This window comes from Molossus molossus, unplaced genomic scaffold (assembly GCF_014108415.1).
Source record: "Molossus molossus isolate mMolMol1 unplaced genomic scaffold, mMolMol1.p scaffold_m16_p_19, whole genome shotgun sequence".
Classification (NCBI taxonomy): domain Eukaryota; kingdom Metazoa; phylum Chordata; class Mammalia; order Chiroptera; family Molossidae; genus Molossus; species Molossus molossus.
Genome location: NW_023425354.1, coordinates 5105620 through 5123192, shown reverse-complemented (window position 1 = coordinate 5123192; position 17573 = coordinate 5105620). Strand labels below are relative to the sequence as shown.

General features: G+C 49.9%; 2 protein-coding genes across 4 annotated transcripts in view; one reads left to right on the top strand and one right to left on the bottom strand.

Moving 5' to 3' along the window:
• NUP85 (nucleoporin 85) overlaps nucleotides 1-1836 on the top strand; it is a 29209-nt gene extending 27373 nt beyond the window's left edge. Inside the window, exons 17-19 of the mRNA XM_036269452.1 lie at nucleotides 690-841; nucleotides 1169-1270; nucleotides 1649-1836. Of these exons, the coding sequence (XP_036125345.1) occupies nucleotides 690-841; nucleotides 1169-1270; nucleotides 1649-1750 (356 nt within the window). The 3' untranslated portion in view covers nucleotides 1751-1836. The remainder of the gene's footprint in view (nucleotides 1-689; nucleotides 842-1168; nucleotides 1271-1648) is intronic.
• GGA3 (golgi associated, gamma adaptin ear containing, ARF binding protein 3) lies at nucleotides 764-17572 on the bottom strand. 3 transcript variants are annotated; one of them, XM_036269451.1, is made up of 17 exons: nucleotides 17474-17572; nucleotides 10829-10913; nucleotides 10629-10704; nucleotides 9284-9382; nucleotides 8447-8570; nucleotides 8063-8166; nucleotides 7848-7928; nucleotides 7401-7538; nucleotides 6778-6859; nucleotides 6558-6674; nucleotides 6006-6248; nucleotides 5586-5656; nucleotides 5045-5361; nucleotides 4655-4878; nucleotides 4199-4368; nucleotides 3937-4047; nucleotides 764-823 (listed from the first exon to the last, which is right to left on the bottom strand). In XM_036269451.1, exons 1-17 carry the CDS (start codon nucleotides 17511-17513, stop codon nucleotides 818-820), a joined length of 2088 nt encoding a protein of 695 aa, XP_036125344.1. In that variant the 5' UTR covers nucleotides 17514-17572; the 3' UTR covers nucleotides 764-817. The 3 variants fall into 3 exon arrangements, with proteins under 3 accessions (XP_036125344.1, XP_036125342.1, XP_036125343.1); XM_036269449.1 differs by lacking the exon at nucleotides 764-823 and adding an exon at nucleotides 2120-3721; XM_036269450.1 differs by lacking the exons at nucleotides 764-823; nucleotides 9284-9382 and adding an exon at nucleotides 2120-3721.
• Between the last annotated feature and the right edge of the window lies 1 nt (nucleotide 17573).

The following is a 17573-nucleotide window of genomic DNA, read 5'->3' as shown; positions in this document are numbered from 1 at the left end:
GATCATGTGCAAGTTCACGGATTTAATTTTAATACCTCTTTTGGGTGCCTCTGCTTTTCTTAACCATAGCATTTTGCAGAGTCAATTCAGCCCTCTTGTAGAATGTCTTCAGTTTGGGTTTATCTGATATTTCCTCGTGATCAGATTTAGATGTATTTGGGGCAGGAATGCCACCAAAGTGATGTGTCCTCAGTGCTGTGTGTCCCCTTGTTGAAGTTTGCTTTGGTCATTGATTAAAGTGACATCCACCAGCTGTCTCTGTGCAGCACTGACTTCCCCTTTGATTTACTAATTATTTAAATGTCTTATTCCTCACCAAACTTTCACCCCCTAATTTTAGTGGCTACTATGCTTTTTCCGACTTCCATTCCTTGTTTTAATTGGCATCCCAGCATGTGGAAGGCTTTCCCTTTGTCCCTGTTTATTCTTTTATTTACATTAGTAATGGATTCCTGGTTTATTTTGTTCAATCTGTTATAACCCATGACTTTATTTTAATGCTTACATTCTCCCAGGTTTGGCTGGTTTGAGCCCCGTCACAGCGTGTGTTTTGAATTCTTTTCTGGTCTCACTGGTCCCTGAGCTTGGACACCACTTTGGAAGAATCTCTCTGCTCTGTGGAATGGCTGGCCTGGGTGTGTCTTCTCTTGTTTAGAGCCAAAGGTGACCTAGTGCTCTTTCCTCAATAGGAAAGTATCGTGAATTCCATCGGTTATACGGGGACAAGCGTTTTGTTGATGCGGCTTCTCTTCTTCTGTCACTGATGACTTCTCAGATTGCCCCGCGGTCTTTCTGGATGACACTCCTAACGGATGCCCTACCCCTTTTGGAACAGAAACAGGTACAGGTTGAGGTTGAGCCCACAATTTTTGTAGTCTCGACAGTGCTTCATTCTGTAGCTGGTGCAGATGAGTAAACATACATCATCTCCTAGGTAGGTGTACCCGATAGCACCCACTCTGGAAATCTAATATCCACACAAGAAAATATACTTAACTTGAAATGAGGCAGTTGCCTAGTGATCATACCCAGCCCAGGGCTGCATCTACAAAGTGCACCCCTCCCAAGGGCATGTAAGAAAGGCCATGTCTGAGCTTGGGCCCAGGCCTACATCATGTAGTAGGCCTCAGCTGTAAGGAGCTAAGCGAAGCAGCTTCTCTCTTCCTAGGTGATTTTTTCAGCAGATCAAACATACGAGCTGCTACGATGTCTGGAGGACTTGACCTCAGGACGACCAGTGCATGGAGAGCCTGATGCCCAGCAACTCCAGGTCATTTTAGCTTTCTGGGTTGGTTTCACAAGGGAGATAAGAAAAGGCTCCCTCTATCTCTGGCTTCTCCCACTTCCTTCCGCAAACGCTGGCCCCTTACAAACTCTTGTGCCTCTTAAATTACCTCTTAACCTATTACTGTGACATACCAACTTCTTTTGGGAAAAAAGGGGGTGATTCTAGCATTTTGATCTCTTGTATTTCTCTTTCCTGTCAATCAGTTGCAGTGGTCCTTTGCATTCAGCTCTTTCATTGAGAACTTGTTGGACGCTATTGCTGAATGTCAAATGACCTGTTTTTGGATTAGATAGAGCCCTTGGGAGCTTTAAAGAATGATCACTTCCTGCTGTGCCTCATACTGGCTCTTTTTGCTCTTAGGATGATGACATAGAGACCACCAAGGTGGAAATGCTGAGACTTTCTCTTGCACGAAATCTGGCTCGGGCAATTATAAAGGAAGGCTCGTTGGAAGGTTCCTGAGGCTAGCTGAGAGCTGCTCCAGCATGATATCTTTGTAAGGCAATGTATATACAGTTTTTAAAAAATAAATGGTTTTTTTTGCAAATATAAGGCAAGTTCCTACAGGATTCAGCTAGGGAGGTTTTATCTACGTCCCCTGTGAACGCATCAGTGTTTCTGTCTCCCTCCCTTCTACTGTGTCTAAAGATAAATGGAAAAAGTATCCTTGGGATACTAAAAAAAAAAAAAAGGTCCAGGAACCTGTACTTTTTAACAAAAATCTAGGTGACGGCTATATCTGGAATTTGTGCGTGGTGCTGCCCCACCCGCCCCGCCGCCCTCGGCAGGATAAATGGTGTCTGTGTTAGAAGGATTCCAAGTAGGGTGGAAATGGTTTTATTTAACATGCAGCAAAATAAGGGCAGCAGAGTTGATATATCCAGCATAGCTGTTTGTCACGAAAGTGTGACCTCAACAGTAACACTCATAAATAATTTTAATGTCTAAAGCTTATTATAAAGGTACATTTCCATGTAGTAACCCCACAGACTTTCCCAGGGCTGCAACAGCCAGTCTTATGGAAATCTTGGATTTATTCCTTAAGTACTGAAATGAGTTCACTTTTGACCTACCCTAACGAAGCAGTGCGACCTGCCTGCTGAGATGTGAGGGAAGTGGGCCCTGAGCCTTTCCAGCTGAGTTCAGGTGAGCTGCGTGCTCTTGCCCCAGCTGGTGGCTCGCTCTTGCCCCAGCTGGTGGCTCGCTCTTGCCCGTTGCCCGGTGAGGCAGCTGGGGCTGAGCACTGTTGAAGCAATAGGGTCTGGTGACTCGATTCAAGCACGGCCCCCAATCTCACCACCTCCAGACCCAACATCTCGCTGACAGTACCCCTCAGCAGCTGACAGTTTCTGGGCAGCGGGTAAGGCTAGTGCAGTGTGCCCGACCCTGAGGCCTTCTGTTCCAAACGGTATCCTATACCACAGGCCATCTTGGGGAGGAAGGGTAGGTCAAGGCAGGGAACACAGGTGGGGGGCAGTTGTCCTCCCTTCAGAGACTCGAAGGGCAAGACAGCAGTTCGTTTCATGGCAAGCAAGAGGTAGTGAGTAGGCTGGCCTGTTCCCGTGGTAGGAGGCACACTTTTCACAGAAAGCTCTGAGTACCTGCTTCTGGAGAAGGGGAAACACTGGTTCTCTTCCACTTTCTCTACCTTAGTTTAGGCTGCCTTGGGACCAAGTTCTGTTTCTAATAGGCTGAGTGCCAGTGTCCTGTGGAGATGTCCATAGGACACAGCCTGCCACCACCGAGGACAAGCACACACTTTTCCAGTGGCCATTCCAGGCTGACGCCGCCCGTGGAAGGCAGCACACCCGCTCCTTTCTCTGAGCACAGGCTCATTTGGGACCACGGGACTTTGCCCACCGCTCTGGAGGTAGGAGCAGGAGGAGCCTGCCAGCAAGGGAAGCACACAGTAGCATGGCGGGAGTGGGGTGGCGGCGAGGACCTGGTCCTTGAGGGAGGGCCCCCAGTCTCTTTAGAGACATCCTCCCTTGTGGCATCAGGGGATGCCAACATGAGGGGAAAACCTACTCCAGCCTTTGGTCTGTGTTCCCAGGGCGACAGTGCAGTCTGGGGCCATATCTCACCCAACAGTACATGGCCACTTCAAGTCACAGGTAGATAAAAGCAGGTCCTTTTAAGGGGCCAAAGGAGGAGAGACTGTCATAGCAGTAGCTCAGTTCCTGGCAGCAACCCCAGAGGCCCATTCCATACCAAAGCTCCAAGCACTGTGGTCAGGACATGGAAAACGGCTGGACCTGGAGAGCCCTCCTGTCTCGGCAGCCTGCTTGGGCCTCAGAGTGGAGATGACAGCATCCTCTGGGGTCATAGGCTCCCCCACTGCTCCACAGGAGGGAACTGGTCCACCTCACCCACCTCCGTGCTCAGTTGCTCCCCCAGGGCGAAGGTCAGCCTATACCGAAGCCTTGCCTTCTCCTGTGACAGGGGAGCAGTATGTGAGGCTCCATTACCCTGAAGTTTTCTGTTCTAACAGGCCTTGTTCCCACCACCCCGTCCTTGCTCAGCCACTGGACCAGGGTAGGGAAGGGACAGGGTAAATGCTATGGTACCACGACACTTCTGGTTGGGAGGTGGCCTGGGGCAAGGGCTTGGAGGTAGGAGGTGGTCCTGATCTGGGGCTTCCAGCTCACCTTCAGCGGATTAGCCAGCAGCATGACCTGGGTGATGGCTGCAGGTGGCTGGATGGGGCTAAACGGAGAGAGCTCTGTCCCAGAGGGTGGCTGTAACTTTACTTTCATTGACTAAAGAGGAAGAGAAAGTTCCTTTGAAGAGAGACAGCAGGTGCCAAGATGGAACCAAGTGTGGTCACTATGGTCGTGTGCTAGCCACTGAGACCCTCAACACAGTGGGTTCATGATAAGGTAATTTGTCTCTAGAGGCCATAGGAAATACCTTGGGTACTGCAGCCTGCAGCATGATGCTCTTGATGGGTAAGGGAGCTGTATTCAGCATGGACACAACCACCACTAGCACGTCAGGCCGACCTGGCGGACACTCCTTGGCAAAGTGGAAGAGGATGCGGAAGCCGTTTTTATCATAGGCTGTCACAGGAAGGGCGCTGCCTGTAAGAAGGTCGCGGGTGGGTGTGGAAGGAGAGAGAAGGTCAACAACCCCCCACGGGTAGCTGCTGCAGGCAAGCGGGGAGAGTAGTGCTCCCTGAAGGAGTCTGGGAAAGAACCTGTCAGAACTTCACACGAGTGTGCAGCAGCCAGAACAAGAAGTGAGTTGGTCACATTCAACTCTAAGGGACCCCAGCAAGGAGAGCCTGTACTGACCCACCCATCTCCCCACAGGGCTTACAAAGTGGGGGCCCCACTTCCCCTCCCACCCCAAGCTTCCAACACTTACTAGGCTTGATAGATTCCAGGGGGACATGGACACTGGCCAGGGAAAGCTCAGGCCCCCTCACTGGGCTCCCCGGGGGTGGGAAGACCGGTGGCTGGAAGAGAGGGCTGCCAGGCCCCGCGGAGAACGGCAGGAGAGGCCTAGCTGTGGTGCTGGTGGGGATCAGAGGGGAGGTTGTGGCCCCAGGAACCAAGCTGGAGGAAATGGGTTTCACCAGGCCTGAGGTCCTAGGGGGCAGGAAGGACAAAGCAAATCAGAGACCAAGGAAACTAGGCCAACCCCTCACAAAGTATCCCCCTACCCCCAGGGGAGCTGGCTCTTACCCCCCTCCCTAGCTTCCTTTCCAGTGTCAGATCAAAAGACCTCCCCAACCCCTCCTCTCCCACTCATTACGCTTTGGCTTCTTCTAGAAGCTGATCGAGGGCATCCAGCTGGTGCAGGGTGCTGTCGCCCAAAGCTGAGCCATGGTACCCAGGGGCTGAGGGCTCAGCCTTTGGGGCTGAAGCTGGAGCCAGTCCAGTGGGGAACAAAAAGCCTGCTTTTGGAGCAGAAACGCTGGCTAGGACCACAGGAGCTGGGAAGGGTGGCGGCAGTGGAGTCTGGGAGTTGTCTGCAGGGGTTGCTGAGGGCTGGAGGACAGGCCCGTCTGTGGGGCTACAAGCAGCAGTCCCGGGTTTGGGGCTGAAGAAGTCTAGATCCGACTGTTCATTCTATTGGGAATGGAAAGTATGGGTGAGCAAGGGGTGCCGAGGGTTTCGGCTTTCCACCCCTGGCTCCTTTGTAACCCCGCTGAACTAGCAGCCCTCCAAGGACAGGGCCCCAGGAGCTAAAGATAGTGGGGCTGCGGCTAACTACAGCTGAGGACTAGCTGGGAAAGAGAATACTAACAAGTCAAGGTTGTCCAGTGCTTCAGTGATGTCACCTGTGTACCTACCTGGAACAGGGGCCACTGGCCATTTCCAGCTGACTCTTTGGGAGGAGCCCTAGGGGCTGGATCAGTAAGGCCTGAGAACAAAGATGTCTGTGATGAGCAGAAGCACTGGGCTAGGGCAGCTTCAGCCCTAGGGTCACACAACAAAAACAGTAATATATTCTCCAGGCAACCTCCAGGGGGGGCTTCTGGGAGGCGGAAGCGGAGGAGGAAGACACTGGAGCTACCTTTTCCACCCGAGTCTGCTAGACTGCCCTGGTAGCCTGAGGGACATGGAAATCCCTTTCCCTACAACTGAGCCTTCCCCGCCCTTGCTAAGCACATGGGAAACCCTGGAGACCTCCCAATTCCGCACCCCTTTCTTCTCTACCAGGTCTGTCAGAGGCAGCCCTTTACAGCCTCCCTCCTCCCTCCAGGACGCACCCAAACAGAGCAGCTCCTCATCCAGCAAGCAGAGGGCATTGTTTGTGTTGGACCCTGAGGGGGCCTCAGCCTGGCTGGATGAGCGGCTGCGCCCAGGTCCTGAGGTCTGGGGGGGTGGGGGGAGGATAGGGATGCCCGAGGAAGGTGGGGTGGGGGCTGGAGCCAGCACTGGGGACGAGCTGCTTGGTGCATCCACCTCCGCAAGGTCGATGAGAGTGCCTTGGTTACTGGAGTGGTGGTTTCCTGGATGAATGAATGGGTGGGAACAGGAATAATTAGGGGCCGCTGCAGTGGCTACACAGCAGGAGGCCTAAATCCTGAGCACAGGCGATGGCCTAATCCAAGGGCATTTGTGCCAACTAGACAGAAAAGTGAAGGTAGGTGGGGAGAGCCCTATCCAATCCCCTGGCCTCTGGGAAGCTGAAGAACCATTTGGAATGGCTTAGAATCCCTTTGGGCCCCATGGGCTGACAGACTGGTCAACCTAGGGCTTGGTGATAGGGATTTCGGCTGGTCTGAAGGGGTCCAGAATGAGGAACCAAAACATTTTACCTTCAAAGTCAGACATGGTTGAGGTGGCCACCTCACCATTGATAACCTGCCCTTCAACAATTGTTTTGTATGAGTTGATGACCCGGGAGAGGTTGTCACTGGCCTGCAGGATATCCCCTAGAGCAGAAAAGAGACCTCTCATTCCTAGCCATGACAACTCCCCCCACCACACACAAATCCAGTTCCTGGGTCATCCTTGTTAATTGGTCTTTTCACTCACCCAAACTATTGTCATTGTCCTCTGTCTCACTGGCTAGTTTGAATAACGTCCGCCTCTTATTCTCACACCGATCAAACAGCTCCTGAAAGAGACCCACACATAAAAATCAGGCCTACAAGGCCCTTGGAGATCATGCGAGAAAATCACAGGCTCTCCTGGCACCATGGTCAGTTACTGGCAGAGCTGGGCGCAGAGCACAAGTCCTCTGCTGCCAGCCTGGACCACACTGTGTCATCCTACCTGCTCAGGCGGAGGAGTCACCAGGATGGACAGGGAAAGTACATCCCCTCCGCCTCTCAGCTGGCACATGCTCACAATTCAGAGTACCAATGTGACCAAGAACTGAGGTGCCACACTGGGGGCACAGGGGCCTCTCTGCAGGAGGCAAGGCTGAGAACAAGGTCTCAGAGTCACAGAGACTCGCTTATGCACACAGCTCTTTCTGCCCAGGGCAAGTCAATCATGGCTCGTGTCAAATGGGGGCGCAATCCCCTCCACCCGGCTGCCATGTCGATTCATAAGGTAGGGATCACCAGATGTGTAGCAACATCTTCAAAAGAGCAGGCACTCAGAAAGGCTGGCTCCCTTGCCCAGAGCCCAGCTCTTCTGGGGGTGGAGGCTACCTTCATGAGCTCTTTGTCTGCCTCTGACGAATCCTCTTTGCTGTAATGAAGCAGCATCTCACTGAGCAGCTTCACGTTGTTATTAACCTCCTCTAAAGTGTGCAGACGCTTGGTCACCTTCTGGATCCGTGCCTCGTCCTGCAAAGAGGATGAAGGAGAAAGAGCTCAACTAGACTAGTCCCACTGAACCACAGAATCCTGCAAAGCACGGGTCACAGCAGAGAACACAAGAGGGAGGCTGGTCCCCCTGAAGGCTCCTCTCAATGCACAGTTCTTGGGAACCATGGGCCTCAGACCCAGTTTACAGTTTTTATTTTTAAAATAATAGTCCTCCTCCCACCCCCAAACTTGGCCCCATCCACTCTTGCTACAGCAGGCCTACTGCCAAGGGAAAGGACTTCCGCTCTGTCACCGGCTCCTCCATCCCAAGGCCCAGGGCCCACTTACTTCCTTCACCATGGACTTGATGAGCTTGTTGGCCTCTTGGAGGTCATCTGGGTTTTTGCTTTTCAACAACTTGGCTAAAAGCTGGACAAGAAGGGTAGCAAAGGTGAAGGCAACGATAGCACCCACTTGGGGAGACCCCGGAGAAAACGGAGCTTCCCACAGCACGAGTGAGACTACATCTTGCCTGAGGACTCTGCAGGCTCGATGCATTTTACCTTGGATTTCTCCTCATCATCAAAGACAGGATTTTTGGGACGAGGTGGTGGAGAGGGGATCAGTGTCCGGTCCACAGGGATCAGTGGGTCAGACTGCACTATGCCTGAAAGGTGACACAAGGCAGAGTGTTCGCTCAGGCTGAGGCCACCTTGCTGCCCTTCCTCACACGGCAAGGGCACATCCCTATGACCGGGAGAACCTGCAGGGGCAGGGACAGAGCAGGCTACACACACCTCATCTCATCAAACCCTAGCCAAGCTTGTCCCATTGTCTTCGGGAGGGAGGAAGAGATATAGCCTGGGGACAGCAGACACCCCCTCGTCCTTCCTGGTACCGGTCAGCCTTTGGGGCGGCGTGGAGACTGAGGTGAGGTAGGCACATACCTTGCCTCTTCAGCATGTGGTAGGCATCCTTGATCTTCGATTCTTCAGGCAGGGCCAATGTCCAGCTATAAAGCAGCTCAATAACCTTGGTCTTCACTTTCTCAGACACCCTGTCCCCCAGGTACTAAAGCAAAAGGAAATGGGAAAACTAGGAACTGCAGTCTGGGGGCAGAGACAGTGGGAGGCTCTCTTCACAGCAGTGAAACGGTCACTAATAAGTTAGAGTCCTCAGCAGCAGGGATCAGGTGTGTGAGACCGCACCGGAGCAGGAGGAGAGAATGCTATTTGTGGCAGAGCCCTATCCATCTGGGGTGGTCTGTGGGTAGGCAGGGGGCTGGGAACTCGTCCCTGAATTTCCACGCACAATCTGCCAGAAACACAACTGCACTTCATCTCAAAGGGGTTAACGTCTTTAGCATAAACAAGCAGTCCCTCTGCTGTAAGCGGGTGCCCAGAGCTTAGGCAATACAACTGGGCAAATGAACCTGAGTGGCTGAGTAATGAGGGAGCTAGCTCCTTGTATCCATGTGAGACCGGCCAGACGAAGGGCTGCTGTTCCTAGGAACCCGGGGGCCTGCGCTATGCAGGCCCACCCTGGATACACACACAGCTGCTGCCACGCTATGTCACGTTTAGGCTGGGAGCCCTTCAGAGAGGTCTGTCTGTCCCCATGGCCTGTATGGTCATCCTGCTACCCTCAGAGCCCAGCTCTCTAAGGGCAGGACATGGAGAATTCAGATCCATGGAGATGCTGGCTGTGCAGTGAAAACCAGTCGGATGGGTGAGGGGGAGAAATGAAGGAAGCTCCGAGAAATGAGGAAACTGCCACTGACTCACCTTTGGAGAGACAACTTTGATTAACTCATTCAAAAATCGGAACTTTCCCACTTCATTATGAAATCTCCTCCCACAGTTCTTCATACATGCCTCCAGCACCTGCAGCCACACAAAGGAGAGGCACTGGGTCTGGGTGGGACTGCACTCAGCCAAGCACTGAATAAATATTCACCCAAGGAAGGAACTAATCAGGAAGGGTTGTGAGCACAGACCCAGGGACATCCCATGTTCCTCAAATTGCAAATCTCTTCTGGGGAAGCTCAAGAAACCCGGATAACAAGACGATGGAACTCGAGTTCTAGTAGGTGCCTTCCCGCGATATTCTGTTTTCAGATGAAAAAAATGAGACCCGGAGCAAGTTTCTGACTCAAGGTCCAGGGTTCTTTCCACAAGCTGATCAACATTTTGGGGAGTTGGGAGATACAGTTTTCATTGTTTTCTCCATTTTAGGTGACACAATACGTTCCCTCCCTCTGCTTCCATCTACTTTCCTTCTGGGGCCATAAAACTATCGTAAGTTTTCAGTATCTGCAGTTTATGCCAAGGGCCAGGCCAAGGCTCCCTTTCTTGGCTTCTGTCTTTGTAAAGGTGGGTTTTTCACCTTTACAATCACTGACATCTTGGGCTGGTCGTTCCTTGCTGTGGAACCTGCGCTGTGCATTGCAGGATGTTTAGCAGCATCCCTGGCCTCTACCCACCTGAGGCCAGTAGCACCCCGACATGAGACAACCAAAAGTGTCTCTATATATTGCCAAATGTCCCTTGGGGGACAGAACCACCCTGGTTGAGAACCACTGTTTGAAAGCCTTTGCAACACAGGTGTGCGTGTGGGCGGTCCAGCACCCTTCCCATCACCGTTTCCCCTCTCCCACCTTCCCAGCCCCTCAGTGAAGTCAGGAGGACCCTAGGACTTCTCATTTGGCTTAGGGGAGAGCCTGGAGGCGCCCAGGTGCTGCACACAGCTCCACGGCTCAAATCCTCAGTCTGAATAAACACTAAGAGCTGCCTGTTGGTGTGATGCCTCCAACAGTAACTGGCATTATTTTCGCTACAGAATGAATTATACTCACCTCCACTTTTCTTCTTGGCCAACCCCTAACTGGTAGGACAGCTCTGTCAGCATCTCTTCCAGAAGCCTTCTCTGAGCCCCACCCTGGGCTCAGGGCCCTGCCTCTGGTTTCCTCCCTTAGCCTGTCTGCTTCTCCCACTAACCACAAGGCCATGCAGTCAGCTTTGAAGCCTCAGTGCCCAGCACAAGGGCACACACATCTGTAAAACAGCCGACTGCACACGCTTCAGAACAGGCCTGGTCTCATGAAGATCACCCTCAGGATGAAAAACCTACCGTCAGGGCCTGGACCGCCTCCCATTCCTGCGGAGACTGGATCTTATGGGCCAGCAGTCGGACAGCTATCTGTGGCCTGGGAGATAAGCAGACCACACTTTCAAGACACTGACACTGAGGCCACCTGGCTAGCCCTCCTTGGCCTCAGTATTTTACTTTCCCAAATATGTCACCTGCCCCCTAACAGCTCTGAGACTCACCCTTCAAGCTCTTTGTTGATCTGATCACAGAAGCCAATTATGTATTCCCAGTCCTCCTGGCGGTTGGAAGGATTGGTGGCTTTATCTTGGGACAGAACCAAGAATAGGACAACTGTTATAAAGAGCACGGAGGATACAACAGAAGGTTTTTTTCATACTTTTCAGGCACTGATGCGAAGGTAAGCTTTGTTTCCAAATTTCTTCTCTAACAGAAGCCTCAAGAGTTCAGTCAGGCAGCAAGTCACATACAAATACCACCTGCTGTCCGAAGGAGAAAACAATCCTCAGCTCATGGAGCTTAGAGTAGATCATGATCATCAGAACAAACACAAATCCGGTGTTGCTCAGTGGCTAGAGCATCGTCCCCTGAACCAAAGGTCTCAGGTTTGATTCCCGGTCAGGGCACATGTCCCGGTTGCAGGTTGGACTCCTGGTCAGATCACGTACGGGAGGCAACTGATCAATGTTTCTCTCTCCCTCTCCCTTTCTCTCTTTGTAGAATCAATGAAGGAAGCATATCCTCGGGTGAGGGAAAGAAAACAACACACAAATAATTATAAACACACACACACTCTCTCCCTTCCTCTCTAAAAAAAAAATCAATGAAGACATATTAAAAAATCAATAAATAAAATATTCAAGTATATGCCTATATAAAATATTTACTATAACAAATAAATATGGATAACTCCAGCTACATAAAAATAAGTTTAAGTGTTAACCAAGTAGGGGTGATCAAGAATTGTTTCCTGGTATAGAATAGGAAATATAGTCAATAATAATGTAATATACCTGAAACCTGTATAATTTTGTTAACCAGTGTCACCACAATAAATTCAATAAGAAGGAAAAAATTTATCACATATCTTTAATAAATTTATCAATTAGTAATTAAAAGTAATTGTGTAATAACTAGATATGGTGCCAGGTGGGTACTGGAACTATCAGGTGGTTCACTTTGCTAAGTATATGATTGTCTAACCATTGTGCAATCCTGAAACTAACACAAAACAATACCGAATGTAAGCTGTAATTGAAAAAATTTTTTAATAAAAAAATTAATAATTACAAAAGAAAAGTTTTTCCTGGAGAAGGTGAAGAAGGGGATACTTGATAAAAAATACATACTCAGAAAATATGCTTCCTACATACCCTTCAAAAACTTTTTTCAAAGACCTAACCTCTTTAATACTTTAAATGTTTTTTATTTATTTTTATTTTTTAATCTTATTATTTTTTCATCCTCACCCAAGGACATTCCTCTATCTTTTGTTCAGACAGAGTGGGAGGGAGAGAGATGGAGAGAGAGAGAGAAACATCAACGTGAAAGGGACACATCGAGTGGCTGCCTCCCGCACGACCAACCAGGGCACCACTGGTTGTGCTATGTGTCCCTGGGCTCACAGAAACAGAATTTAAGATTGAGTAGTCAGTGCCCACAGGACTGAATGGTCTCCCGTTATCAAGGACTAAGACTAACACCAGAGAGTCCTCAGAGGGTCACTGAGGGTTTAAAATCCAGTGCTAAATGCCAAGTCTCCTAATATTCGTATGGGTCCTTTTCCCTGTTAGCCCCAGAACCTGTGCTTGCAGAGAAGGGCCCCAGCGGAGGGTGGCTGAATGTGTTCCCATCTCTTGGTCATTACCGAGGTTGTTAGAATGCAGTTTCTCATTTGCCCACTAGGTTTTCTTTCTGCTACATTTTTTTTAAAAAACATGTTCCCATCGCCAAGTTAAATCTTGGGAGTTTACCTCTTCTAGAAAGCAGTCTCAAGCTGTTTGCTAAATTTAAGGCTTCACATTCAGAAGACAAATGGAAGGCTGACCCTTTTTAAACAAGAACTCTCCTGCAGATTCCCACCAGGGCCAACAACAGAGAGACAGGGGCTTGGAAAAGCCCCTCCCAACAAGGGGTGTTGTAAGAAGTTCCTGAATTCTGATTTCTCAGGTCAGTTTTCTTAACATTAAAAACCACTTGCTCCACAATCAATCCCTAACGACTCTGTGCCACTCCCCCATCTGTCCCTGCACAGGGCTCTGAGCCACAAGAGGTCAGCAGACGCCACGCAGCGGCAGAGCCGGGGCTGCAGCACTGTGAAAGCTGCACCTGCCTGGCAGTGTTTCTGCTCTGGCTGCAAGAAGACTCCGATGGTGCCCTGGCCGGTTTGGCTCAGCAGTCAGAGCGTTGGCCCACAGACAGAAGGGTTGGGTTTGAGTCCGGTCATGGGCACGTACCGGGGTTGCAGGTTCCATCCCAGCCCTGGGTTGTGCGGGAGGCAAACCATTCAATGCATCTCTCTCATGCTGATATTTCTCTTTTTCTCTCTCGCCCCCTTCCTCTCTCTCTAAAAATCAATGGAAAAATACCCTAAGGTGAGGATTAACAACAACAACAAAAAGAAGATTTGAAAGGTTCAGGTTCATATTTGGAAGAAAAAAGAGATGTGTGTCCTCAATCTTGAAAAGGGAATGAACAGGCACTTCAAAATGTCAAGCTTGAAGGAAAGAGATTAATTCTATCAACAGTGGCTATTAACTGCCATAATGACCTACTAGCTGTCACCTTCCAGAGAAGCCCCGAGTCTCTCCCACCAGTTATCTTAAATCTTCTCAGGTGTTAGCATGGCTTTGTTACTAATCCCTATCATTTGAGATGTTTAAAGTTCTCAAATGACACCAAGAGGCTGTAGGAATACAAAAATAAAATGGTCTGAGAAGCCATACCCACCCCATCACTATTAGTTTGGGAGTAGTCACATACTTGTGGTATAAGAAAAAGCAGCCCACCCACTCTCATTGTTCACAATTGGAAAAGCATCTTCCAAATGCATAGTCTGATGTGGACCCCCCTTCTCCCTGCTACACACACACACACACACACACACACTCACACTCACACACTCACACAGACAGCAAGCATTCACCAAACGCCATATTTTTCCCAGACCTGCTAGAATTCCAACAGCATTTCTGCTTCCAAGAATATGCCTGCTTATTTTTCACTGTGTTCAACTTCTCTGGAATCACACTTCCTTTTATCTTGGTAGAACTTTCTACTGCAAATCTTCAGGGAGCATTGTGCCTACACAGGAGCACAGAAAGCCCTGGTTTCAGCAATGGTCAGCCCACTTCCGAGAGTCTCCTGCAGCTCCCCAGCCAGCTCAGAAAGCAAACCTCAATTGCCCACAGGACTGGGGAAACCTCTGGGGATCATTCTGGGTGACTGGATCTCTCCATGTGCCCACTGCCTCCCCAGCAGATGTACATTTTCTTCTACCCACTCAACAGTCACCATCACCTGGCACAGGGGTGACATCAGGGCTTCTGTTGCAGACCCTGACTTCTAGAACCGCCCCTCTGACTCAAGGTTTCTATTTTCAGATCGCAGTGGAAAGCCTTCCTCTCTTCTGTCTGTGCCTCTAGAATCCCTGCTCCCATTTTCATCTTAATTCCATCATCAGCCTTGACCATCGTGAAACCTCATAAAGTCAAGTAGGGATGGAAACAGCAGCATTGGCTACTCCATCCCCTCAGAGCCCAGACATTCCAGAGACAAGTTCTATGTAGCAAATAACCCAGAAATAAGCAGAGGCAAGAACAAGAGATGAAAAGAGTAGAGAGTCAACCTTCATTGCCAGCGTCTTGAATCAAGAGACTGAGTCAATCGCCAAGTGTTTGTTAAGGACCCAGAGAAGATTAAGTACTGCATGCCAGGCCCTGGAGGGACTTTAGAAAAAGTACAAGACTCGGATCCACCCTGGGCCCAGCAGAGGCTTCTGCAGTAACTCTGGCAGGCCATGGAGTGACAAGGACTCAGAATAAGATGCACTGGAGCCCAATCACTGGCTTGTTCACTTGATCTAGTTCACAACATTAAGTCATAAGACTTATAATGGGGTTACATCCAGATAAATTCTTCATAAGGTGAAAATATCAAAAGTCATAAATGCATTTAATACATCTAACCTACTGAACATCATAGCTTAGCCTAGAATACAATATCCAAGGAAGTTTTCTCTTTCTGATGCAACGCATGAGACAGAACCAGAGCAAAAAACAAGAATGTGTAAGTGTAAGTGCTTCTTTGGTACAGAAATGAATCTAAAAACAAACTTAACACTTCTCCTTCCTGACTTCCCTATTTCTATAAAAAAGCTCTCTCAGGCCCACTGAGTGTGACTCAGTGGATTGAAGTTGTCTCATGGACTGAGAGGTCAGGGCACATGGCCAGGTTGTGGGCTCGATCCCCAGAAGGGGGCATGCAGGAGGCGGCCAATCAGCCAATCGATGTCTCTCTCTCACATTGATGTTTCTAGCTCTCCCTTCCTCCCTCTCTAAAAAAATCAATAAAATATACTTTAAAAAAACTGTATTTTAGCATTTCTGACTCTTGCCCTATATTTTAATTTTATTTTTTTAAATTTAAGAATGCTTTATCCACTCCAGCATCACCTTCATCAAGCTGAAGGCAAAGACTGCTTGAACGTAGTTTTCACAATACCTCCCATAGCAGGTATTCATTAAATATTGCTTGACTGTGTTTAATGAGAGGACTTTAGAGAAGGCTGATGTTATCAAGATATGGTTCATGAGGAAGGAAAATCTGGGGTGGGTTTTAAAGCATTTAGTGAGCAAAGGGGACCAGGGCTTCCAGGTAAGAGGGTAATGTGTGTTTGTGGGACATGAACATGGACTGACCGAAGCAAGCAAGAGTATCAGGAGGCCACACAGAGGAGGCAGGAGGTATGCGGCAGTGGAACGACTTGATTACACAGAAGTGCTCTTCTGGGAGAATTTGGAATGGACTGAGGGGAGGTGGGGAGAGACTGGAGATACTGGACTCAGAAGGGGCTTCTGTAATTCTGGCAAAATACTGAGTGACAAAGACCTAGAATAAGATGCTGCTAAAGCCCAAACACTGGTTCGTTCACTTGCTTTAGTTTGTACCATTAAATCGTAAGGCTTACGATGTAGTTATATACAGATAAATTCTTCATAAGTTGAAAATACCGTTAAGTTGAAAATGCATTTAATACATGTAACCTACTGAATATCATTGCTTAGCCTTAGAACACAATATCCAAAACCACTGGCAACACAGTACAGCGGAGACCATCGGTTGTTGAGCTGCGATTGCTGGCGCTGCCCAGCATCATGGGAGAGTATCCTACCGCATACCGCTAGCCTGAGAAAAGTTCAAAGTTCAAAATCTGAAGTATGGTTTCTACTGAATGTTCATTGCTTTTGCACCATCATAAAGTCAAAAAATTATGTTCAAACAATGGTTAAGTCAGAGACATCTGTAATGGCTACAGATACCATCCCATTCCCTTCTCATCATCTCCACTCTCCCTCAAAAACAGGTCGGTACCTCTCCTATTTCAAAATAACTCTAAACCTATTAACTCAGCTTAGGTCACTTAAAACTATTCCAATGTCCCCATTAATATCTGTGAATCAAACCTATTCCAGTGTGGTTATATCTGGTTGGGTGGCTCTGGACAAATGGTTTGATTAGTCAGGGTGTCCTCTTTTTGTGAAATTGTGACAGTAATATCAGCTTCACTAGAATACTTGATAAATAAATTAAATGAATGTCTTTAGAGTACTTTGAGCTTCCTGGAGAACAGTTCCACATATACAGAAGGCGTGGTGACCTGCCCGTAACTGAAGATTTTGCCAATGTAAGGTAGGTTCAACCACCTGAAGGGAGTTTCTTACTAAAAAGTTCAAGCAATTGGGAGGAAACAGCCATCACCTCCAAGAACCTGGGGGCTCTAGTAAATAAGAGATCTCTGCAAAAGGTAACATCTACACATCCCTTTGTGCCTTGTCACCGTGTCCAGTTTCTGTTTCCTCTTAGACGTCTCCAGGAGCCTCCTATCACCCATGGGAAAGTTCAGTTACTAACCATTCAGCACAGTGCTACCAGCTAACAAGGGGAACCCGTATTTCCTTACTAGCAACCTGAATTAGCAATTGTAGCAATAGGCCGCTCAACTACAGCATCAGGCGAGGCTCCTCAGCTATGCTCCGAGGTTACCAAAAAATGACTCAAGATGTTCCAGGTGCGCGCGCGGGGGGCGCGGGGGGCCGCGGGGGGCAGGGCTCTGTTCCTTCTGTTTGGATTAGTCCCACTTCAAACGTTCTGCCTGCGCGAGCAGTCACTTCTCCACGAATGCAATCACAATTCGGAAGCTGTGTGTGTGAACACGCAGCAGCACCCCCCGCTCCCGGAGTTCGAGCCCAAATGCAGAGCTCTGCCCCTCGCCAGGCACGGAGCCGCAGGGGCCCCGGAGCCAGCCGCCCGCAGCCCCACCACAGTCTCCCCAAAGCCGCGGTGCCGGTCAGTAGGAGGCACTTGGTTGTCACTCTCCCGAGTGCGCGAGGCCGGGACAGGACCCGAGCTCGCGCCGACGCGCACGGAGCGGGAGGAGGCGCCGCGGCCCGGGGAGCAGGAGCGGGGCGGGGGCCAGGCGCCCAGCTGGGGAAGGGGCGTGATCGCGGAACGCTCGCGGCGGCGGCGGGCCCTGGCGCAGGCTGCCAGGCGGCGCCGCCGCGGGGCCGCGGAAGGGGCGTAGCGGTGCGGGGACAGGCGGCTCCGTGGTGGCTCGAGAGCGTGCAAAAGCGGCGGCGGATACTCACTCAGCCAGGATTCCAGGCTCTCTCCTTCCGCCTCCGCCATATTGCAGCCGCCCGGGCCGGGCCCGCGGCCTCAAACCTCGCGACAACCTGCCAGAGAGGG